General features: G+C 42.5%; 1 protein-coding gene across 1 annotated transcript in view; it reads left to right on the top strand.

Annotated features, from left to right (window-relative positions):
* CAMLG (calcium modulating ligand) overlaps positions 1-25289 on the top strand; it is a 41154-nt gene extending 15865 nt beyond the window's left edge. Inside the window, exons 3-4 of the mRNA XM_088451224.1 lie at positions 614-679; positions 24771-25289. Coding sequence (XP_088307350.1) covers positions 614-679; positions 24771-24962 — 258 coding nt within the window. The 3' untranslated portion in view covers positions 24963-25289. The remainder of the gene's footprint in view (positions 1-613; positions 680-24770) is intronic.
* The last annotated feature ends 345 nt before the right edge of the window (positions 25290-25634 follow it).

The following is a 25634-nucleotide window of genomic DNA, read 5'->3' on the forward strand; positions in this document are numbered from 1 at the left end:
GGTCTTTGTTAACAGTCAATCATGGAAACCTGTGATTTTGTAAAAAAATTTTTGCATATACTTTTTTTTTTTTTCTTTTACCATATTTACCAGGATATTTAATTTGCAGAAAAAAGCAAAGAAGGCTTTTCTTGCTATTTTAATACTATTTGGAGAGACTTTATCAATAGTAATAGGGAAATAAAATATTAGTATAGACATTTTTGAACTTTTTTGAGTTGATTAAACTGGTAAACCAAATGTATGTCAATGTTTCCTTATTTGTTGCTTCTGTTTTCAATTCTAAAAATAGTAGAACGCTAGGGAGTTTATGTAATAGGCACCAAGTTGGTTTTGCTTTTAAAATGATTGCCGCTTTAAAAATACCAGAAGACTCGCATGGTGTTCCCGCAGCAGCTACAGCTCGCATCCTATTACATAAGCCCCGTGGCATTTAAAGTTTGCTTGGGTAATCTGCTCGCCCATCTGGTTAAAAAGGCCAATGATTACCTCAATCATTTAACTTAGTAATAGTAAGTTTAAAGATCACCTTTGACTACACTTTATTAGGTAAAGATTTGATTTTTAATTTTACATATAAATTGTGATTATTTTTTTTTTTTTTTATTTACAGTCAATATTTGCTCCATTCCTCACGTTACAACTTGCATTTATGGGATTGTCGAAGTATTTTCCAAAGGTAATTTTGTTTTTTCTTAAACATTGTTGTATTGTACTTATGTTGGTTATTCTTCTGTTGAGTGGAAAATCTAATTTTGAGACTCTGTGTTCGATTGTACAGCTGCCTGTGATGTTGTCCTGTACCTCATTATTACAACATAATTATTAGGGTCAGTATGTTATGTCGTCTGTGACGTTGTCAACAGGATGTTCACGTCAAGATGCTCATCATGTCGACAGTCTATCTCTTGAGTATCCATAAACCGATCACTGACATTTTTACTAGGTCGGCATTTCATTTCAACATTTTGTCCATTTCGACATACTCCAAATGTTCAGATGTTAGATGTCGACATTAACCGTCACAACATCATAACTCATAGTGAACGTTGACAATAAGACAGCATACCAATTACCATACCTTTTAGTGTTTAACTGCTTTTAAAGATACTACTACTTCTAATAATAATTCCTCCCCCACTTAATTGTTTTTCTAATTGACTGCACAACCCACAATTATTGTATTTAGCACTGGATGTGACATGAAGGCCACCATTTGGTGGATTGGGACACTCGCATCTCCAAAGCTTTGCTCCGCTGTCCTGTTGAATACGCTTTAAAATATGTGATGGCATACTACACTTTAAATTTTTTACCTCCAAAATGTTTTTAAAGTTCAATAAAAATTATTTGTAATGGGAATAACCCTTAGTGCTCAAGAAATCGGAGGGTATCAAACTGCCAATATTTACAGTGCTGACTTCATGTGAAAGATGGATCCTGGACTCTTTTTAATTTATATTTGGTTCTTTATGGTTGGAAGCCATCACGATATGCACTCTCTTGTGTGGTTCTTCAAGTGATCACTATTCTCAGGCCAATCTGCTGATGACCAAAGTATTGAGCAATGTACCTGCCTTACAAGTGAGTAGCTGCTCCTAGACTCCATTACTCGTGCTTATGGACCATTCATTTCCTCTCCTTAGTGTTAAAATAATCATGAAGAATGAAAGAACACTTCATTAGCTTAATTTAGTAGTAACATTTGTATAGTATGGCTTTCAGAACTGAATTTATACAGTACTATGTACATACATTACAAACAACCCCGGTCATCCAGATACAAAACAATTCTTATTTAAAGTAAGTATTAGGTTACAGTTTTATAGGGCGATCTCCACCTAATAATTTTTTTTTTGTAAATTGTGTAACAATTTTTATGATTATTATTATTAATCTGAATTTACTAGTTTCTTCAGGGTCCATAAAGCTCCACAGGAAGACAATGGGGTGTAGGTGAGATTTGGAGGACCGGACACCAACAGCAAAGCTTTTTCAATCCCTGGATGCTCCGGTCCTTCCTCCTATACCCCACCCATAGCCTGATTGCAACTCTGTTTCGTTGATGTCAGGCAGGAGCTTGATCACCGTTATAACAGTGGGGCTGCTATTAAGCAGCCCAAGCTTATTTTTATGATTTCAGTAGATGGATCAATGGAAATTGCGCTGGCGCCCTCCTACTTGCAAGCAGGCTGTTACGTTTGAAATGGTACCAATAAATGCAAATAGAATGAATAGATAATAAATATCACAAAGGCGCTATAGATACAAACAATAATGCAAGTCAATATCTCTAAAAAACAGATTTTTTACTCCATGTCCAAAATAAAATGTTCTTTTTCTCCTCACTTGAGGTGGATATTTCAAAAAAGTAAATTCTAAGGAGCTTCTCTTGTCAATGTCTGCCGGAGTGCCCGGGATGGATTAGATCAGTGCTTCCCAGATTTTCCTTCGCAGTAACAATGAGTCCCCAAAATTTAAGAAGAAAAAAATGTATGGTGCAGTATGTTTCAAACCATCATGAGTTATTTAAAGGTTGCAATAAACAATAAAAATATTACAAATTTGTACTGACATAGTGATATGATGAATCTGGAGTAAAAATCTGTTTTTGTAGAGATATTGGCTTGCATTATTGTTTTGTTTTTAGGATTTAATTTTATTTTCACCTATGTTTCTTCAAGAGCAGCAGTGTAATGCAGTCCTTTTGACGTCTGCACTGCTGCTCCATCACCCCTCCGCGGCGCTGCGACACCAGCCCTCTGCTAGGTACTCCCGGCGGGGCTCTGAGGGGGACCTATCTAGCAAGGCTCCCCGGACCCTAGACTGCAGCTTGGGGCTCAAGGGGACATGTAAGGTGAATCCCGCTTGTGGGGACCCACATCTAATGCGCACTCTTGCCTCCGGTCTCAGGAGACAGACCGGAGGCGCTGATGTGGACACTGGTTTGTCCGGGACTCCACTAGACCACCAGGGCAATACTAGCACTGGCACAGGGCACAATTTAAGGCCAGGGGACCCTATGGTTAATGTCAGCACAGGGGAGAAGATGCTCTCCCTGCGGCCCCTCACCCAGCTCGGCGCCATTCCACTGCGGTTTTGCTGCTCCTCCCTCACCCTCGCCCCCTCTGAGATTTACGACAGACATTTTCTGCACTCAGGTCTACGGGAACGCTAGATCCAGTCTCCCTGTATACCTCTCCCAAGGGCCAGGTTATACAGCACTATATCCTACCAGCCACTGTAGTCTGTGTAGTTGATTTTAATGCCCACTGCAGTTATATTGCATTTTCTGCATTGTATGTGACTTGTGCTACCACTGCTGTCTGTTTCCTTTTTTTCTCCTTTGTCCACTAGGGGATACTGGAGTTCAAGACAGTGGGGTATAGATGGTGGTAGAGTAGAGCCTGGCACTAAATAATTTAGAAGTGTGACTGGCTCCTCCTCCCTCTATGCCCCATCAGCTGCAGTTTTAAGAATGTGCCCGAGAGAGCCGGTCACATAGGGCTGAGCTTCAGCCCACACTTTAGGATTTTTATCTTTATTTTCACTTTTTTTTATTTTATAGCTTTCACAAAGCATTGAGGACAGGCTGACAGAGAACTGCATCTGTCAGCCTGCTACATGGAGGCATCAGGAGACCCGCCACCACTATTATAGTGTGTGTGTCCGGGTCCCAAACATCCTGGCAGTAGCTCAGGGACGGACACGACAAAGCTTAATATAGAAGCTGTGTCCGTGCTATCCTATGCCTAGCCGCAGACCTGATGCCAGCAGTGGTAAGTATAATATCTTCCACCGACTAGCGGGGGACTGAGGTAGATCTGTGGCCCCTCCGCCCTCATAAAGCTGAACTAAACAGCTCAGCAAACGAATGCTTCAACCTGGGTCTTTATTTTAGAAGGTCCCCGGTTCTATATGCCAGAGTTAACTAGGGGGGCGGAGCTACCGCGCATACAGTCGCGCGTCCCAGTCGACATCTCCGTAACTATCCTGCAACGGAGACAACGCAGTGCCTTGCCGCGGCTGTCATTTACAGTGTGAGCCAACAGGGAGCGATCTCCCCTCCCTCTGCAATAGACAGGCAGTGTTACCGGTCTCTATTGCGGCTACTTACAGAGCAGCCCTATAACGGCTAGAGCCGGTGGCGGGGGCTCTATTCCTGGTGGTGAAGGGGTGGGGCTTAGCTCCGACGGCCATGCTGCGCCGGGACGAGCAGGGCGCCTCCCTTCTCCATACCCTTAGTAAGCCGTGCACTTCAGCGCAAGATTTATTTATAACATCTCCCAGTAAGAAGAGTTCTATACAGGGAGAGGTCTGGGCCTGCGGGAGGCTCAGTGATGAATGCAGCACGGACCAGTGCCTGTAAGAGCACCCCAGCTTCCCACTTAAGGGCAGTAGCAACTACCTACGTAAACACAGTTTAGTTCAGTGTACAGATACCTGCTGCACTGCTGGTGATATCCAGCTATTGCTGCACCCTCCCCCACCCTCGTGTGGTTGCGCATGCTGAGTGATTCAGGAACACGGGTGCACTATATCTCTGCTTATGCGGTTCTGTTGAGGGGGCAGCTTGTTTCAGCCGGTGCTAGTCAAATATTTATACACGCCCACTATCAGGCTTCCCTCTTAAAAGGAAAAGCCTTATACAGCCTCAGACTCAGCGGAGCCCGCCGCAGCTGAAACCGGCTGAGTCTGGGTCTCCCGCCTTGCCAAGCACCTTAGCTGCATATTGCTCCTCTCCTGTCTAGCAGCAGAGGTGTTATTTGAAGGGGTTTTGTGACAGGCGGTGCTGCCGCACTGTCACTCTTGTGAAGCAAGACTACGCACGGCTCCCCTTTTATCATAGGAGGAGAGACCGTGGTCCAAGAACAGCGCTGTGCAACCATAGCGTTCAGTGGGCAATTCACAGTAAGGCTTTCCTTTAGTTATAAAAGGAAAGGGACCTATGTGTGGTGCGTCCTGCACTCCAGCGGTGCCATAGTATTCTGGGCCCCCTTTCCCTCACATGGGGGTGAGCTTCTCGAGGGTGCGGTCTGCACTGTAGCTAGTGGCGCGACTCTCGGTAATTGTATCCCGCGCCAAATGCACAATAACTGCTATAAGCGCTGTGCTGACGGGACATGGTCCCGCCATTTGGGCGTTTTGCAGCGCCGGGTATTAACCCCCTGTCAGGCTTCCCCTTGGTTCTTTAACAAAGGGCGCCTAGCTTAGTCTAATTGACTGACTTCCGGACTTGCTCTCCAGTTGGCGCGCTCTCCGCACGCGGAATGAGCTTGAATAGGGTGAGCAATACACAGTGGGTTGTAGTCCCATCTATGAGGGAATTTATTTATCATAGCCTGTGAAGGCTACCTTATGGTGCACTAGTTACCCTGCCTAAATGAACATGCATATATGTGGCAGCACATATACTATATTATATATTATATATTATAGGCTGGTTTTAAGACCTTCCAACCAGCCTTCTGTGCTTACCTTAAAAGGTATGCATATGAGCATCTATATAGATTTATATCTTATGTGCTCCCTTGGCAGCACACACAAGAATAAGTTAGTGACGCACTGCCGGGGCAGTGGTTGGCATTACTGCCTCACAGCACGGAAAGTGGGTGCATCTGGAGCTAAAATGGCTCACCTGATAAGACGAGTACACCAGTAACAGAAGGGTCCCAGGATTGAAACCAGTCGGGGACAGCACGCTGCTAAAATAACCTGCCCCCTACACCGTAGCAGAATGACGGCCACACGCGGCACATGAGCAGTCTCCCTGTTTGGAGGTAGCCACATGTATGTATGTATGTATGTATGTATGTATGTATGTATGTATGTGTATATATTTGTATTTTAAACTAAGCCCTGCTTTAAAAATTTACATGTCTGGAGTGAATTTTGTTCTGGGGCTCAGTTCCTTCCATGGCTCTAGCTATTGCTAATTTTTTTAAAAAGGCTATCGTCCCTTACTAAACTTGTATGTAGGTACGCGTATGCATATGTGAATATATATATATCGCTGATGCGGTAGTTGATACAAGAGCTCCGCTTCACACTATCTCTCCCTAAAAGTGTGTGCGTGTTTGTATATGTGTGTGTGTATATATATATATGTGTGTGTGTGTGTGTGTGTGTGTGTGTATATATATATATATATATATATATATATATATATATATATAATATTCCACAATCAGTAGGTTACCTATAATTCCACGGATGGGAAGCTGCCTGGGATTACCAGGAGCTGTAGGCTATATCCATATATATGTTAAATGGTGGCTCTATAGACGAGTCATGTTCTGCAGCTTACATAGGGATAGTCACAATTCCCTAAGGCATTGCTTCTAGTATGGGCCTTCTTGTATCTACACACGTGTATATAAAGATAAAGATATGTACACCAGGGGTTATAGTTCTGTTTCTGTCAGGCTATCTCTATGGCGCCCCTTTTCAGGGGACCTATTATTATTTACATCTACACTCCAGTGGTGCACTTGGTAGCAAACTGATATGACACTAAGAGTGCAGGGTGTATATATATATATATATATATATATAATATAATATGTGTGTTGACTCTGGCGGCAGGCAGGGCGCCGGAGCTAGAGAGGGCAACCTTGTGCGCGTGCCCGCCCGAAAAGGGGGCATGGTCATGAAAAGGGGGCGTGTCTATAAGACGCGTCCCCTGTTCGTCATACTTGGGGGCGTGCCCGGCGCTTACGGACATGCCGAGCAGCCCCCAAGCGCTGCCGAAAGGGAGAATAGATGCCGGGCACATGCGCCCGGCATCTATTCTCCGGCGGTGACCGGGTCACCGCATGTTTGTCCACCCGCGGGACACTGCGTCCAGCGGGTGAGAACGGCACCCGCAGGCTGTGTGGGCAGGGCGCCGCGCCCCGCTAAAACAGCCTAGCGGGAACGCTATATATATATATATATATATATATATATATATATATATATATATATATATATATTATAGCATGCTGATCTCCTGGTGCAAGAGTCTGACAAGTAAACTTGCTTTGTTGGCATTAACTCTTCCTTTCAAAGAGTTGGCCTTCTCATCATGCAACTATGTTTATGAATATTTCCTAATAATTGGGAAATCCTGTTTTTTAACCCTAACTGGGGTTATCACTACAGATATATCCCTTCTTTACTTGGGATAACTAACGCATTTTATGTCTATGTACAGGTACCATTCTCAGTATTGATTCTGGTACTCCATATTATTGTCATGTCGCATATCTCAATAAAATGAGAAAAAAGATAGGCGCACCTACGCGTTTCAGCTTAAAGAAAGACTTTATCAAGCTAGACCAAATGCTCCTGTTTATATCCCTCCTCCTATCAATGGAGCATTTGGTCTAGCCCAAACGCGTGGGTGGATGGTTGAGGAGGAGCTGATCCAGACCAAAAAGCACAGTGGGTGGATTCTTGATCCCAGGAGGTACCCAGTTATTTCTACAAATGCTTGATGTCTGCGTACCAGACCCTTTTGTCTGGTACGCAGCCTCATAATCACTTTTAATTGTCACTCAAAATAAAATTACCTTATCACACTATTGCGATTTTCCCTTGTTTTTATATTTGAGGAACAAGAGGTACCCTAGTGTGTTTGAAGAGGAAACAGAGTGGCTTTTGTGACTTTGGGCAGACCAGTGTACTATAAGAAGGAAGACGTTTACCATGTTATCATGAAGGAACTTTTTTAAATTGGACCAATGAATTATTGATGGTGACATTGGACTTATTCTTATTTATTTATACATTTTTATTCATATTATCTATTAGATCAGGTGGTGATATTTATTGTTTAATGTCAATTGAACATATCTGCTTTGGAAAAATCTATTCCCTATTGAGTTTTTTGCCAAGGTGCACCTATCTTTTTTTCTCTGTCTATTTGGGGTGTCTTTGTGGGTGTACACTTTGCACCTTTGCAGCATCATCCTCATATTCATGAAGCGCTCGGATTATCAACATTTTGTTTCACTCTCAATAAAATGAGTCTCTAAAGGGCCCCTAAAGTACATTTCCTATCAGTAAATAAAATATCCAGGTTCTCTACTTTCCTCCGGGCTTAATTAGTTAAATTACATGAAGGCCCAGGGCCACCCACCGATATAGGCAGGGTCAGGCCTGGATTGTATTAGATTGGTGGGCGTAATACGCACTTCACCATTATAAGTGTTAATGTAAGGATTCTTACGCTAGCAGACCGTTTTTGGGGTATATGTATAATCTCTATATGGATACACACCCTTAGTGGAACAAGCTCAGGTATAGAGTCCTGTTGTATGACCTTCTTGTCTCCACTAACATTTTGCCAGTTTTCTACAGTATCCAGACTGAAGTCCGTGCTGTAGAGTACTGGTCTTAGCCCACTGTGAGATGGAAAAGGTTAGTGACATTCTACATAACGTCCAGAGTGCTTCTGGTCGCTCACAGGTAAGCAGGCTAATGCCCGCTAATGCCTTGGAAGAGGCTCCTATTTCATGCAACCTAACATTACATAGCCGTTATTCTCCTTTCCGCACCCTAGCTGCTGTCCTAGCAGACATCCGCTCTTTTAATCAGTTGGCTCTACTTTTTAGAGCTTTCCTGGTGTGTGGGTGCATTGTTCCAACATTGAGATTAGTGACACTATTCTACTAGAATCTGGTTGGGTTCTGAACTGAAGCGCTTCTATGGGCTATTGCACATCTTTCCATTAAAAGTGTGACAGTCACTATGTTCCACGCAGGGGGCCTGGTGCATTTTTCTGTTTAATATCTGTTGCTATTTCATCACATTGACAGGTACCTTCATTGTTGTCCTAGTGCTCTAGCCTTGCTGTATGGGATGCTTCCCTATATTGGTAGCTCTCCCTGGGTGGCTGTTGCATCCGTGCTCTTTAACTGCTAGGGTATCCTGGTTGTTGCAAACTGTTTGGGCCAGCAGTTGGTACTGACTATGCACTTCCATCATGTTGGCAGAGGTTTGTTGTTTGGGGTTTGTGCTGTGGTTTCTTTTCAGCGGCAGGGTTTCAGTTGCTGTTTCATCCCTCTGTTTCCAGAGTGGGTTGTACTGCTGTCTGACCCTCTGAAGGGATTTTAGTCTCAATCATCTCGAAGCCGCCTCTGCCTCATGCCCAGTGGGATCTCCACTCGTTGGAGACGTCTATGGTCTAATACTTCCGCTGGTTAACAACCTTGTAGTAGTTGGACCTCCAAGACTGGTTCAGGGTGACTGTTCAGTCTTGCCTTTTGTCTCCCTGTATACTCTTTGTTAGGAGTCTGTGGACAGGATCAGCTCTGTATCTGTAGATTGATATCGTTATACTTATATCTATATGAGTTATGTCCAGCAGTGCAGGGATTCTGCTGTCTGTAACTGTGGCAGCTTAGTTTCCGAATCTGGTACGTTTTTCTCGACACTTGTTCTTGTTACTGCCCTTCTATTATGGATCCGGGTTGGGGGTTCTCTGCTCCCAACGGTCCGGCTTGGTCTGTTTTTAGCTGAGTTTACAGTGTTCTGATGCTTCTCATCTGCGAATGTTTTCTCGCTAGCCGCTTTATTCCATTCGATTTACGTTGCAGGTTGTGGAATTTCTGTGACTGTTCAGCAAGAATTCTGATGGTCTCCTGTGCTCTACGACACTTGATCCTCGGCTCTTGCCTTCCGTTGGGTCTCCGGTTCTGGGAGGTCCCTGTTTCGTTTGGCCGAAGGGTCGGCAAGTTTTCCCCGTTTCCCACCCGGGAGGTTGGCTTTGGGACGTCCCCACTGTCTTGAACTCCAGTGTCCCTTAGTGGATGAAGGAGAAAACAGGATTTTGGTACTTACCGATAAATACCTTTCTCCGATTCCACAGGGGACACTGGACACCCGCCCAGCGCTGCGTACCTGCCGTTTTGTTGGGTCCTTCTATGGTTCTGTGGCTGCATGTGTTCCCTGCAGTGGGTTCCTCTGTTCTCCTTCAGTCGGTCTTGTTCCGTTCTGTGGACTTTCTCCTTCTCCTGGTCTTCCTATTGTCCTCCGTCTCCTCTCGGGCTCAGTTCTTAAACTGGGGCCGATGGGTCATAGAGGGGGAGGAGCCAGTCACACTTCTAAATTATTTAAAGTGCCAGGCTCTACTCTACCACCGTCTATAGCCCACTGTCTTGAACTCCAGTGTCCCCTGTGGAATCTGAGAAAGGGATTTATCGGTAAGTACAAAAATCCTATTTTCTATAACTGTCAGCTTATATCTTTCCCTTTATTTCACTATATCCCAGGCATACTAAGGTATATTGGGGTTCATTTTACCTCACACCTATATTTGTGAGGTACAATCACATACTATACATTGTTGTTGCGCACTACACGCTGTCATATTGCACATACATCTGGGTTTCTCACTGCACTGTGCCAGATTTGTGTTACATTATTTTCTTGCAGCTATGTCTGGCAGCGGCAAGAATAACAAGCAGCCTGCTGCTCCCACTCTGGTGTCTTGTAATTACTTCTTGTCACGTTTGTGGGTAACTGAAGAGGAATGCACAAACCTGGGTGGCTGAACCCAGGTGTTTCTCATAGAGGAACAGGAGGTGGAGGTGATGACTGATGTTAGGAAGAACTGTTGAATTAACCACTAGACAATGATAATAGTCCACAAGAGTAGCTGACTTGATATTAATAGTAAAAGTCCATAGAAGAATATACTGGATCAGCATAACCATCGATAAGGACCGATGTTGGCACTGGATAGTGAGCGATGATGGAACTTTATATTGACGGCTGATGAGAAGCAAGGTGAATGATTGATAAGAACAGTGAATAACTTTATTAATGATCAGTGAGAACCGATGTTGGAACTTGAAAGGAATTGATAACTTTATGAGAGATAATTGGTTTGAACCGATGTTGATGGGAATCGATGTTGATTGAGAGAAAATTCCCAATGGTGGTAACCAAACTCCAATGGTTGAACTCTGAGAGATAATTCCCAATGGCAAATCCAGACCGCAGCTAAGAAATAAAAGATAATTTCCAATGGCAAATCCGGACTGCAACAATCGATGGTGGAGTTGATTGAAGATGAAGGTAATCAATTAGATTGGACTGCAGCGTCCAGAATAGCAATGGAGGGAGCTCAGCACAGGAGCTGTTACTTCAGTGGAAGCGACATTGTACTGGCAGAGGAGTGCAGTCCATGGAAGGAATTTATTGGGCTGGACTCCAGATGATGGGTCACTACAGTCAGCAGACCCACAGACCATGCTCTGAGTGGATGACACTATTCATGTGACAGTCCAAGATGGCCACGCCTATGACCTGGCTCTGGAAGTAAGGTCAGTGTGCGGCCTACATGCTGACAGGAGACAGAAGCCTGCCTAGAGTACAGGAATGGGGAGCACCATGCCAATGCTCGGCAGCTGTCCGAATGCAGCACGCGAGCCGGGATCTCCTCTGTGCCCACCAGGATAGACACCGCAAAAGTAAATAGCGTGTTTCCACACTCCAAATCGTAACACTGCTCAGCGGGCTTTGCTTCAGAGGACCTCATTCAGGATGGTCTTTGTGCATCTGGTTATACTGCCCCAGTCCCATCAGCCCCGGTGTCCTCTCCTCAGAACTCACCTTGGGCTACCTTTTCACAGGTGCTGGCAAAAATTGCGGGCCACCTAGCGGTCCCTGTGGTAGGTTCCCCTATGGGATGGCCACAACAGGTTCTACCTACCTTTGCCTCCCCATGGATAGACACGTTTTACAGAATCTGGTTAATACCTCTATAGCTTCTCAACAAAGAGACCCTTGCCTAGTAAACCTGCTAAATGTGCTGTGTTATCTTCCCAGTCCACCCAGCTATCAGATTCTGATTTATCATCTGGGGAGGCCGAAGACCGAGATCTCTCTCACTCTGACTCCCCATCGGGAGAGGAGGAGCCTCCCTATAAGTTGAATATACCCTCATTTAAGAGAGCTGTAAATCTATTCTTCAAATAGAAGAGACAGAGCCCACACCTAGGGCAAAAGAGACGCCTATTAAAGCAACAAAAGGTGGTATTGCCGGAGTTTCCTCATTCAGATCAGCTATCTGATTATATGAGTGATGCATGGAATATGCCAAGTAAAAGATTTCAGCTGCCTAAATGTTTAAATTCCTTTTACCCTCTTCCAGCTGCTGATTGTACTAAATGGGAAGTTTCCCTGCAGTGGATTCCCATGTGACACGTCTGGTTAAGAATGTTACCTTACCTATCCATACTCCAACCTCCTTAAAGGAGACTACGGATAGAAGGATTGAAGCTTGTCTGAAATCTATATACTCTCTTACAGGAGCTATTACTCGTCCTGCTAGGGCTACGGCCTTGGTGGCAAAAGCCTTTGAGAGATGGGCAGAGGCCCTAGAAGATGCATTTCCCTCTGATGCTCCGAGGGAACAGCTGTCCTATATATCTCACATTAGAGATGCAGCCTCATATTTAAGCAAAGCAGCACTGGTTCTGCTTTCCTAGTTTCCAAGTCATCTGCCACTTCTGTAGTAGCCCGCCGTATTGTTTGGCTTTACTTATGGAAGGTAGATTCAGACTCTAAGAAGGCATTGGAGTGTCTGCCTTATTCTGGGGAGATCCTGTTTGGCCCAGAATTGGACAAAATTGGGACTACCTTAGCAGCTTCCAAGACGTTGTTCTTGCCCTCTGCATATAATGTGAAGCCTCGGATGTCATCCTTTCGGTCCTTCGTCCTCAAGGAAAAGCTATAGGTCAATCATTTCCAAGGCATCAGGTAGCCACTATGGCCACCAAGCCTAGGACCAAACAGACCTGGGCTACTAGGCGCCCACCTACCAAACCTGAGGGACAAGCCTTCAGCCTGACAGGATGGGCCTCTCCCTGTGGGACGCCGACTTTTTCATTTCACTTAGTTCTGGCGTCTGACCACATCAGACGCCTGGGTAAGAGAAGTGGTTTCCCACAGATGTGCCCTCTCATTTCTGAGGTGACCCCCCAGCAGTTCTTTTACACAGGACCTCCATTGGATCCAAGCAAGGAGCTGCTGCTCCAAAAGGCCATTCAGTCCTTACTGCTCTCAGGAGTAATAATTCCGGTCCCTCCTCACAACGAGGGAAGGGCTATTATTCTACCTTTTTCTTGGTTCAGAAGCCCAAAGGGTCTCCTTGGCCTATCCTCAACCTCAAGTTTCTTAACAAGTTTATCAGGGTGCAAAGGTCTCGTATGGAAACCCTATGCCCTATTGTCCTGGCTATGGAGCCTGGGGACTCTATGGTGTCTCTGGACATTCAGGAAGCTTACCTACATGTACCTATAGTGCCTTCTCAGCAACAATATCTCCGTTTGCTATACTACAGCAACATTACCAATTTCAAACTCTGCCTTTTGGCCTTTCTACAGCTCCTCGGGTCTTTACCAAGATCATAGCAGCTATGGCGGCCTACCTTCGTCTTCATGGAATCAGACTGCTCCCTTACTTAGACGATCTCTTGCTGTTGGCCAGCTCCCCAGAAATTCTTCACCGCCATCTACAGATAACCATTGCCTTCCTACAAACCTATGGTTGGCTGATCAACTGGAAAAAGTGTTCCTTGACACCTTCTCAAAGAATGGTACATCTAGGAGCCCTCCTAGACTCTCAGGTTCAGAGAATCTTCCTGACTGCAAACTAAATCTCTATTACAGCACCGGGTGCGCAGACTACTACAGTCTCCAAGTGTCAATTCACTCTGTGTAATGCAGATACTGGGATCCATGGTGTCCACCTTCGACATGGTGGAGTTTGCTCAGTTTCACTCCAGACCCCTACAACACCTGATCCTCTCCAGGTGGAACGGACTGCCCCCATCTGCTCAGATCCCAGATGATGGGGTCTCTCTCCGGAGGTTCACCAGTCCCTAGCCTGGTGGCTACAGACCTTCCACTTGATCAAGGGGCGCCCTTTTTGGATACCGGACTAGGTATTAGCAGTGGCCGACCAGCACTCCTTCCAAAGATATATTGGTTCACCTGTGGTGATTTTATATTTTTATTATGTGTTATTAAATATGTGATTTTTCATTCAACCATCCACTTTTATTATATTATTTTTATGACTATTTAGCGCTGGTAATTTTGTATTATATATTTGTTGTTATCTAAAGAGGCTGACACCCTCTATACCAGCTGCTTCCTGTCAGCGCTTGTGGGTTCTTTTGATTCTTTTTTTCCTTTTACGGTGTCATTGCACAAGCAGCAGACATGAGTTGTTTTTCCAATTTTAAAGATAGAAATATGAGAAGGCAATCCTATTTATCTCAATGGGAAGACTCTAGTAAATTTGGACCTGAATCTGACAAAATAGATTTGTATAAAGATTTTAATAGATTAGAGGATTTATTAAAAGCAGAATCCAGACATTGGCTGGATAGTGTTAATTTACAAAAATATATAGAGAATAAAATGATCCCGAGAGGTTTGAGATTATTCAAGCCCTCAATTTTTAAAGATGATGTTGACTATCAAAATGAGTGGGATCAAGCCCTTGATAGTTGTTCATTTATTTTAATGAACATAATTGTGTCAGATACAGGTCCTCTAAGGTTCAAATGATTGAAAAAGAAATAGAAAACTTAAAGGTTCAATGGATCAATATATTACCCAAAAGGTTTTGAAGAAAGAGATAAACTTGTTAATGATGGGGTTATCCATTTTGAAACACAACTTATTGAAAATAAACGGAGAAAATTTAAAAGAGACCGCACAGATTATGAGGGGGACATGGTGAGGAGTTATAGGGATATGTATAAGGAGTAACCATCTAGGAAGGTGTTAGATAAAGATAGCGTTGAACTAAATAGATATCACCATCCTAATCAGGGGAAAAAGGGAAATTTGAGCTTTGAGAATTTTTCTCATAAAAATAGATATGCCCCACTTATGACTACCAATGATAATTTTGAAAATAGGGTTAGACGCAGAAAGACGTCAGAGAATCAAATACACTATGATTCATCCTCTACACATTCATTGGGTAGAACTTACAATAGTCATATTGAAAGAAAATCATCTGATTATGAGACTTTTTTTAGGGGCAAGGCCCAAACAAAACAGGGAGGATTCACAATACTACCATCGTTACATAAGGGGCACACCCAAAAGACAGAGAGATATAAGTCCAGAGGGAGGAGAGGAGGTAAATGTAATAAAAAGAAATGCAAGAAGGGTGGATCAGATGACTTTATTAATCCCAAAGATCCCCCAGTGAAGAAAGTTTTTAATATTTCTTCTAAAAAACTTGATAAGTCTCAATTATCATTGCTGTATAAGGGTCTTAAATTTTCTCCTACAAATGAACCGAATATTTTTGACCTGTATGTCGACTTGAATCCATTATATAAGAACCCTTTGTCGTAATAGATTTTTTGCTAAAAAACAATTGAAACAACAGGGAGATACATCTATACCCATTGTGTTGGATAGTACTTATAGTGTTTTGCTCTCCTCATTAGAGGAATTGTGGGAGGAGAATAACACTATCGGTGAGAATGATCTAGGAATGGAAAATATAACAATGGAAAAAATATATGATCTTAAAAGAGATAATCATATATTTAAAAATCTGACTTTTTTCCGATAAGTGATAAAAGTAGTAACATCGAGGCTTTTTATAAGATAACCCTAGAAGACTTAAAAACTTCATGTTCACAAAAACATGGGAGTACTAGATATTCTTCAAATTTAACAAGAGATGAAAAAAGAGCACTCAAATCACTTACGTGTGATACATCTATCATAATCAAAGAGGTGGACAAAGGTGGAGGTCTAGTGGTCATGGACCGTGAAAAATATATTGCAGAGGCCCATAGACAACTACTTGATACTAGATTTTATTCTATTTTACAAAGTAACCCCACAAACAGTTATAAAATAGAGTTGAAAACACTCCTTGATTCAGCAGTTGATTCAGGGGTCATATCTAGGGAAACCCATCAATTCCTGCTACCCCCATATCCTACCACTCCGACATTTTACTTTTTACCTAAAATACACAAATCTCTCACATCCCCCCCCCTGGACGTCCCATCATATCTGGTATTCTCTCACTTCTGATTTGTCCTTTTATATTGATTCCTTTCTTCAACCCCGGGTGAGCACTTTGAAATCACATTTAAAAGATACCACTCATTTTCTTAATTTAATCCAATCATGTAAGTGGAAGGATACTTATGCTTTTCTTACTTTAGATGTCACTGCACTATATACCCATATTCCCCATTACAATGGTTTAAAAGCGATTGAATGTAGATTAAATCAGGATAATGATCTCACTCATTTACATCAGAAATTCATACTTGATTGTATTTTTTATATTTTATCACAGTTCTTTTCTTTTCCACACTCAATATTCTTTGCAGGTGATGGGGACGGCCATGGGGACTAGGTTTGCGCCCAGCTACGCGAACCTGTACATGGGTGCCTTTGAGGAGGAACATGTGTGGGGGAGTGGCTGGACGTCGAGCCTAGTCTTCTATGGCGTTATATTGATGACCTTTTTATTATTTGGGTTAGTTCTAGATCAAACACGACCATTGACCAAAGAGTAATAGATCAAAGAGAGTTGGCCTTTATTTGTAAATTCAACAATGGTTTTAGGGAGATAAAAGATATCATTACACGTAATTATAGACTCCTTAGACAGGATACTATATTACAGAATATTATACCATTGAGACCACAGATTACATTTAGAAAGAATAGATCACTAAAAACCAGCACCGAGTCATCTTAAAACATTAAATCCCAACATCGAATCAAAAGTTCCAGGGTGGTTGATAGAGAGACCTGCTGGTTTCTTCAAATGTGGAAAGTCTAGATGCACGACATGTTCACATATTCCTAGAAGAACAAATGAAGTTTCTATACCCTTTAAGGAAGAAAAATATAAAATGTCTACTTTTATTAATTGTGACTCTAAGTTTGTCATATATGTACTCATATGTAAATGTAAATTATTCTATGTGGGACGTACTACCAGACCCTTGCTGGTCAGGTTTATGGAACATCGTAGGAATATTATTAATCAGAATAGAACACATAGTGTTTCTAGACATTTCTCAGATGTATATGAGGGGAATCCTGACTGTTTAACCATTATAGGCTTAGAAACCATACCTCCTATGGAACGGGGTGGGAATAGGTTCAGTAGACTTTGTTGTAGGGAAGTCTTTTGGATGTTTTGGACGGGACATCTGACAGACGGATGTATCATCTTAAGATGACGATCTATAGACCAATGAGTGGTATGAATCGTATGCATTGACTTTGTAGAAGATCTCTTGTATATGCTATTGTCAAAACCTTGTTTAGTGGGCCATAGGAAACATGACGTAGTGAACATGTGATTGTTGCTACGCTATAGTAAAGGGTCATATGGAGTTCCGGGTCACGTGATCGGAACTAATCACGTGGACGGGACTTGTGACTTCAATATTATACATCATTAGAGGTTTGTCTTTTTTCACAATATTGTTGTCTGATGTTTATTATTTAATTATTATGTGAGCTATAATAGGATTGCCTATAATTAACTAAGGGTTTTTATGTTATAAAGTGGATGTTTTTTTCTTGTTTTTGTATATTCAATGTAATTGTACACAGGCGTTAACAATTGATTAGATTAGATCAGGTATATATACAAGCCATGGAGGTTCATTCAACCATATGCTCCTGTGGAAGCTGGGCAATAATATATCCAGCGAAACGCATTGAGCGCCATTTGTTTATGCTGACTAAGCTCTGGAAGTTTGTGGATATCTACTCTGTGGACTTAGACCCTTTTTCCTTTGGAATTGGCAGAACAACGGAGATCCGGACATTTCACAAGAACCCATTCTTATGCAACTATAACGCTGCTAAGGGACTTATCATCTGTGAGAAGGTGGAGTACACATTAACCCTATCTGTGCAAATTACGCTGCCCAGGGATTGTGTGACATCCATCACACTTGGATCCGGTAAACCCATGTTGCCTTAAAGGGAAGTTATAGTCCACATTAATACAGATTTCTTGATTATCCAGGACTTTCACTCCATGAGCTATAGGTCATAGTGTATACATTTACAGTGCAATTCCGTATATTGGTTCACCTGTGGTGATTTTATATTTTTATTATGTGTTAATAATTGTGATTTTTTCATTCAACCATCCACTTTTATTATATTATTTTTTTGACTATTTAGCGCTGGTCATTTTGTATTTATATATTTGTTGTTATCTAAAGAGGCTGACACCCTCTATACCAGCTGCTTCCTGTCAGCGCATGTGGGTTCTTTTGATTCTTTTTTTTTCCTCCTTCCAAAGATGCTGGACTCCAGCCGAGGCACTCTTGCCTATCAATGTCCTGGAACTCTGAGCCATCTACAGAACTCTCACCCTGGCTCAGGATATTATTCTTCAGGGCAGGCCAGTACAAATTCAGTCCCAAAACACCACGGCAGTGGCCTACCTCAATCGCCAAGGAGGCACTCGAAGTCGGACTGCAATTGCAGAAGTGTCCCGTATTCTAACTTGGGCCGAACGCCATCTCCGCAGTGTTCATCCCAGAAATTCTCAATTGGGAAGCAGATTTTCTAAGCCGTCATGAAGTGCATGCAGGGGAGTGGTGTCTACATCTAGAAGTCTTTCAGCTCCTGCTGGACAAATGGGGTCTACCAGATGTGGACCTCATGGCCTCACGACACAACCACAAACTTCCAGTGTATGGAGCCAAGACAAGGGAACCCAATGCAGCCTTCGTGGATGCGTTATCTGTGAGGTGGACCTTCCATTTGGCATACCTCTTCCCTCCAGTCTCTCTTCCTCAGGTTCTTCGGAAGTTCAAACAGGAAGGGGGCACAGTCCTGTTGGTAGCTCTGGCTTAGTCCAGATGCCATTGGTACTCCGATCTTCAAAGTCTCTCCAAAGACACTCTACTTCAACTTCCTCTACGACCAGACCGGTTGTCTCAGGTTCCCCGTCTACATCTGGACCTGGCACGCCTGTCTTTAACGGCTTGGCTCTTATAAGATCTAAGGGATTTTCTAGCTCTCTGGTCCAGACCATGATTAGAGCACGTAAACCGGCCTCTGCCAGGATTTATCACAGGGTATGGCATACATATTTCCAGTGGTGTGCCCCTACAAACTATGACCCTCACGTTTTTAAGGTTTCTAGAATACTTGCCTTTCTTCAGACTAGCCTGGATCTCTGAAAATGCACGTCTCTGCTCTCTCCATCTGGTTCCAGCGCAGAATTGCTCCTCTACAGGATGTTCACACCTTCCTACAAGATGTTCTACATATACAACCCCCCTTTGTCCCTCCTGTGGCTCCATGGGATTTGTCAGTGGTTCTCCATGCACTTCAGGAACCTCCATTCGAACCCCTGGAATCGGTAGATGTCAAGTGGCTCACTGCAAAGATTCGGTTTCTTCTGGATATAGCATCTGCCTGTAGGGTATCGGATTTAGGGGCGCTTTCATGTCCCTCCCCCTTTTGATCTTTCATCAGGACAGGGCTGTTCTTAGAATGCACCCTGGCTTCCTTCCCAAGGTGGTTTCTCATCTCCACCTTAATGAGGAAATTGTAGTTCCGGCCTTTCAATCGTCAGACCTCTCGGCAGGTGATGCTTTCTTGTCTGTGGTCCGTGCTCTGAAGATCTACGTGGATCATACTAGTTCCATCAGGAAATCAGACTCCATCCTATATGGATTCCATAAAAAGGGATGGCCAGCTAACAAACAGACTCTGGCTAGATGGACTCGCATGACTATATCACAGGCTTACACACAGACTGGCCTTCCTGTGCCGGCTACAGTATCTGCTCATTCTGCTCGCTGTGTGGGTCCCTCGTGAGCAGCCCGCCGTTGTGCCTCTGCTGATCAACTATGCAAGGGGGCTACATGGTCTTTTGTCCACACCTTTCTTAGGTTCTATACTTTTGATACATTTGCCTCTCAGGATGCTTCCTTCGGGCGCTAGGTTCTCCTCTCAGCTCAGTAGCATCTCCGCCCTTGAACAACTGCTTTGGGACATCCCCATTGTCTCCCTGTGGAGCCTTATGGTCCCTGAAGAAGAAAACGAGACTTTATGGTAAAACTTACCTTTCTTAACTCTTTCTTCGAAGTCCATAGGGTCCACAGGGCACTCGCCCTGATACACCTGGCTTCTATGGGTGTCTTCTCTTGGTCACTTATTTCCTTCTCTGTATGAGAGTGTGATTCTTCAGTGTACCAGTCTTCCTTTTCTCCTATCCTGTTCCTGCCTTGGGTTTGCTAACAAAACTGAGTTGCCCTCAGGCTGTGGCCGGGGTATAGAGAGAAAGACCGGAGCATCCTTAGTTTGAAAAAGCTTTGCTGTTGGTGTCTGGTCCTCTAAATCCCACCTACACCCCATTGTCTCCCTGCGTTCCCTATGGACTTCGAAGAAAGAGAGTTAACAAGGGTAAATTTTACCATAACTCTCCTTTTTTCTGTGCTGCTTTGGAATTAACACTGTATTTTGTTAGCTACTGTAGTGTAAAAACCAGTGGTTCAGTGTATGTGTCTCAGACCCAATCAACCATCATTTAGCATGTATGTTGAAAAGCTGAGAGTCGCTGAGGTTGACAGATTAACAAATGTAATCTTCTGATACTTTTAAACACTTTTCTATATTTTCACCTTGATCAAACTATTTTATTGGCTTCTCGTGCTGTGAAGAGGGGATTAGAGACGATCAAGAAGTCACAGGTGGTTTTGATAGTGGGGGCCAAAGTTCCTAATAACCCAGAGAAGTAGCAATGTTATGCTACTGTCACAATAATGTAGGATCAAGCACCAGTTAAAAGTTAATACATCCTTTGGGGGAAATCAATTGTTTTTGCGCGCCCGATCACCCGTCTAATATGACTTTGCTATATTCAATTGTTTCAGTTTTTTGCGCATAGACAGTGTTTAGATGCGTAAAGCGGCTAAACCTGTCTAAAGTCCTGCTTAGCGCACTCGAGAGGGTCTTTTTGCCGATTTCTGCTCGCCACTTCAGGTGGCTGCGTGTAGAAATCATGCATTCTTGCCTGTCTGCAGAAACAATTGAATAGTTTAAACGAGAGTGCAAAAAACAAAAGCCCAAAAACAATTTCATTCACCCCATGTGTTCTTTCTGCATGCATCTTGTGGTCTTTAGCCGTGTATTTATATAATCAGGCAATAGGTAATGTTTTTCACATAGCTGCTCTATGCCTTATTCCTGGGAAACCTAAAAGAAACCATCCGTGCCTGATGGTATAAAGGTTTAGTTAAACAACACATAATAATGCTTAAAAGAAAATAGGTGTGTGTGTGTGTGTGTGTGTGTGTGTGTATATGTATATATAAAATAAATATAATTACACACACACACACTACCGTTCAAAAGGTTGGGGTCACCCAGACAATTTTGTGTTTTACATGAAAACTAACTTTTATTTATCAAATGAGTTGCAAAATGAATAGAACATATAGTCAAGACATTGGCAAGGTTAGAAATAACTATTTTTATTTAAAATCATAATTTTGGCATTCAAACTTTGCTTATGTCAAAGAATGCTCCTTTGGCAGCAATTACAGCATTGCAGACCTTTGGCATTCTAGCTGTTAATTTGTTGAGGTAATCTGAAGAAATTTCACCCCACGCTTCCTGAAGCACCTCCCACGAGTTGGATTGGCTTTATGGGCACTTCTTGCGTACCATACGGTCAAGCTGCTCCCACAACAGCTCAATGGAGTTAAGATCTGGTGACTGCACTGGCCACTCCATTACAGACAGAATACCAGCTGCGTGCTTCTTCCCTAAATAGTTCTTGCATAATTTGGAGGTGTGCTTTGGGTCATTGTCCTGTTGGAGGAGGAAATTGGCTCCAATCAAGCGCTATCCACGGTATGGCATGGCGTTGCAAAATGGAGTGATAGCCTTCCTTATTCAAAATCCCTTTTACCTTGTACAAATCTCTCACTTTACCAGCACCAAAGCAGCCCCAGACCATCACATTACCTCCACCATGCTTGACAGATGGCGTCAGGCACTCTTCCAGCATCTTTTCACTTGTTCTGCGTCTCACAAATGTTGTTCTGTGTGATCCAAACACCTCAAACTTCGATTCGTCTGTCCATAACACTTTTTTCCTATCTTCCTCTGTCCAATGTCTGTGTTCTTTTGCCCATATTAATCTTTTCCTTTTATTGGCCAGTCTCAGATATGGCTTTTTATTTGCCAATCTGACTAGAAGGCCAGCATCCCGGAGTCGCCTCTTCACTGTACACATTGACACTGGAGTTTTGCGAGTACCATTTAATGAAGCTGCCAGTTGAGGCATCTGTTTCTCAAACTAGAGACTCTAATGTACTTGTCTTCTTGCAGAGTTGTGCACCGGGGCCTCCCACTTCTCTTTCTACTCAGGTTAGACCCTGTTTGTGGTGTTCTCTGAAGGGAGTAGTACACACCATTGTAGGAAATGTTCAGTTTCTTGCCAATTTCTCGCATGGAATAGCCTTCATTTCTAAGAACAAGAATAGACTGTCGAGTTTCACAAGAAAGTTATCTTTTTCTGGCCATTTGGAGAGTACAATCGAACCCACAAATGTGATGCTCCACATACTCAACTAGCTCAAAGGAAGGCCAGTTTTATAGCTTCTCTACCGAGCAAACCCATTTTCAGCTGTGCTAACATAATTGCACAAGGGTTTTCAAGGGTTTTCTAATCAATCATTAGTGTTCTAACGCGCTTAGCAAACACAATGTACCATTAGAAAACTGGAGTGATGGTTGCTGGAAATGGACCTCTATACCCCTATGTAGATTTTCCTTTAAAAAACAGAGGTTTGCAGCTGGTATAGTCATTTACCACATTAACAACATTAATTTAATGTTATCTTCATTGAAAAAAACTGTGTTTTTCTTTCAAAAATATGGAAATTTCTAAGTCACCCCAAACTTTTGAACATGGGCTAATTGAAAAGTAATGAGACTGCCTCTGTTTTTCTGTCCTATAGGTAGACATGGCAACATTATGCTGGTTAATGTGAACCTCATACATCGATGTGTCTGAACCTGTGGTTGGACTGTCGTAGTCTTCTTTGTTTGGTTACAGAGAGTGGAAGGTCTTCATACGTTTCATCATGGCAGATGAGGAAGACGTGTCTGAGATTACGTCAGAGATGTGTGATTAAATTTTGTGTTAAACTTGGAAAAATCAGAAATGAAACGCATGAAATGTTATGGCAAGTATATGGTGGACAACTAGCCAAGCTGCAGTATTTTGGCAGTGGAAGCACTTCAAAGAGGGTAACACGAGAGTGACTGATGAAGCGCGTTCTGCGAGACCATCCGCCGTGGTTGTCAACATGATATCAACATTGCCAAAGCTGCGAAAATGTTGCAAAATGCCAGAAGGTTAGCTTTACGCAAACTTTCGGCTTCACTTGACATCTCATTCGAACGGGTTCAGCATATTGTGACAAAGGAACTGAAAATGCATTGTGCTTGTGCCAGGTGGGTACCCAGAAATCTCACAGAAGAGCAGATGCAACGACGAGTTGAATAGTGCAAATACATCATTCAAATGTCGGAGAGAATACCAGATTGCCTCACATCGATTGTGACGAATTGTGGATGTGTCACTATGATCTGGAATCCAAACAGTCCAGTGTATGGAAACATGCGAATTTGCTTTCGCCCCAAAAATTTTGTGTGTAAAGTCATACTTCTGCTGTTCTTTGATGCGCACGGTATCATCTTACAGCACTGGGACAGACAATTAATGGTGACTACTATGCAAACATCCTGAAAACCCATTTACGTGGAGCCATGAGGAAGAAAAGACCACACTTGCTGAAGAAACAGTGCTTTTTTGCTCCGAGACAAAGCCCGACCACATGTTGCTGCTGTTGCATTGGCAGCACTGACTGAAATTATTGGGACAGCACTGGAACACCCTCCATATAGCCCAGACTTAGCACACTGTGATTTGTGGGCATTCCCAACCCTGCAAAAATAACTGTGCGGAAAGAAGATCTCAACAGATGATGATGTGAAAAATGCCACAGCTGCAACACTAAAAGTGATGTCACAAAACAGTCTACTGTACGTCTTTGAATCATTATTGAAACGCTGCAAAAAATGTATTGAATGGGAAGGACGCTACTTTGAAAAGTAATGAGACTGATTTTTTTTTTTAAATCAGAAACCGATGACTCCACAGGTTCTGAACATTTTTCTTTTCCATACAGCCTGTGTGTGTGTGTGTGTGTGTGTGTGTGTGTGTGTGTGCGCAGAAATTCCTATAGCAGTGCATGGTAGCACCACAAATATAAGGAAATAATTAGGCAGCACTCCTAAATCCAAAGGTGTAAAATGGGGTTTAAATAAGCAAAATCATGAATACAAAAAAAAATAAAAATTGACGTTTCAAGGTCCTAAGACCTTTTCATCAGGACTGTACATAAGTCCTGCCTTGTTTATGTAGTCCTGATGAAAAGGTCTTAGGACCTTGAAACGTCTATAGGAAGCACTGCTATAGGAATTTCTACTTTACATTTCTTTAGGAAGGCACCCCATGTTGCTCAATTTATCCTGAGTGCCGAACAACAAAAATATACTGTATATTATATAATATGAGAGAGAGCTTAGTTACTAAAAGTTGCAGGAGAATCTATACATATGAGCCAGTTAACTGAAGGTGTTCATTTTTAAAATGCTTAAACTATAATACTATTCAAGTTTTAATATGTTTCGTTTTTTTTTTTTCTTGATTTTTTCAAGGGGGAAAAAAAAATGAAGACAACTGTCCTCACTGCAGCCCTTCTTTTATCTGGAATTCCCTCTGAGGTGATAAGTCGCTCGCTTGATACATACAGCAAGATGGCGGATGTTTTTACTGACCTCTGCGTTTACTTCTTCACCTTTATCTTTAGTCATGAAGTACTTTTTTTCTTTGGTATAGAAGACCCATGATTGTCCACAGATTTTTGCAGAAAGTGAAGACTGTTTTTCTCACCAGACTGGCTAACCTCTAATTACTAAGAGAATTGGACTATCAGTGACATAACTGTTCTACGTTACTACCTGAGGAAACAGACGGTCACCTAAAACATCCAATTCATTTACTAATCTCGTTAAACTCAAATTGTAAATGTCATACCGTTTTTTTTTTCTTCTGTTAAATAGCTACTTGTACCAGAACCAGAAACAGTGTAACAAAAATGTCTGTTCTAATGCAATTCCATATCAAAAGGAACTATGGTCGCATGAATGCAACTAAATACAGATCATATGTTATTATGTGGTTTTTTTTTTTGTGATGCAGATATACTTCAGTCTAAATGAGCATCGGCATATTTTTATTGGAGTAGTACCTTCATTTTGTTCGAGATAAACCAATATCAACCATTTGTTTTATTTATTTTTTAATAAAACCGATACACTCAAAACTATACATTAGATCAGGGGTTCCCAACTATGGTCCTCAAGGCACACTAACAGTCCAGGTTTTGAGGATAGCCATACTGGAGCACAGGTGACTTAATTAGTACCTCAGTTATTTTGATTAAACCATCTGTGCTCAAGTCTGGATATCACCAAAACCAGGGCTGTTAGTGTGCCTTGAGGACCGAGGTTGGGAATAGC

This window comes from Taudactylus pleione, unplaced genomic scaffold, assembly GCF_031769625.1.
Source record: "Taudactylus pleione unplaced genomic scaffold, aTauple2 ptg000025l, whole genome shotgun sequence".
Lineage (NCBI taxonomy): Eukaryota > Metazoa > Chordata > Amphibia > Anura > Myobatrachidae > Taudactylus > Taudactylus pleione.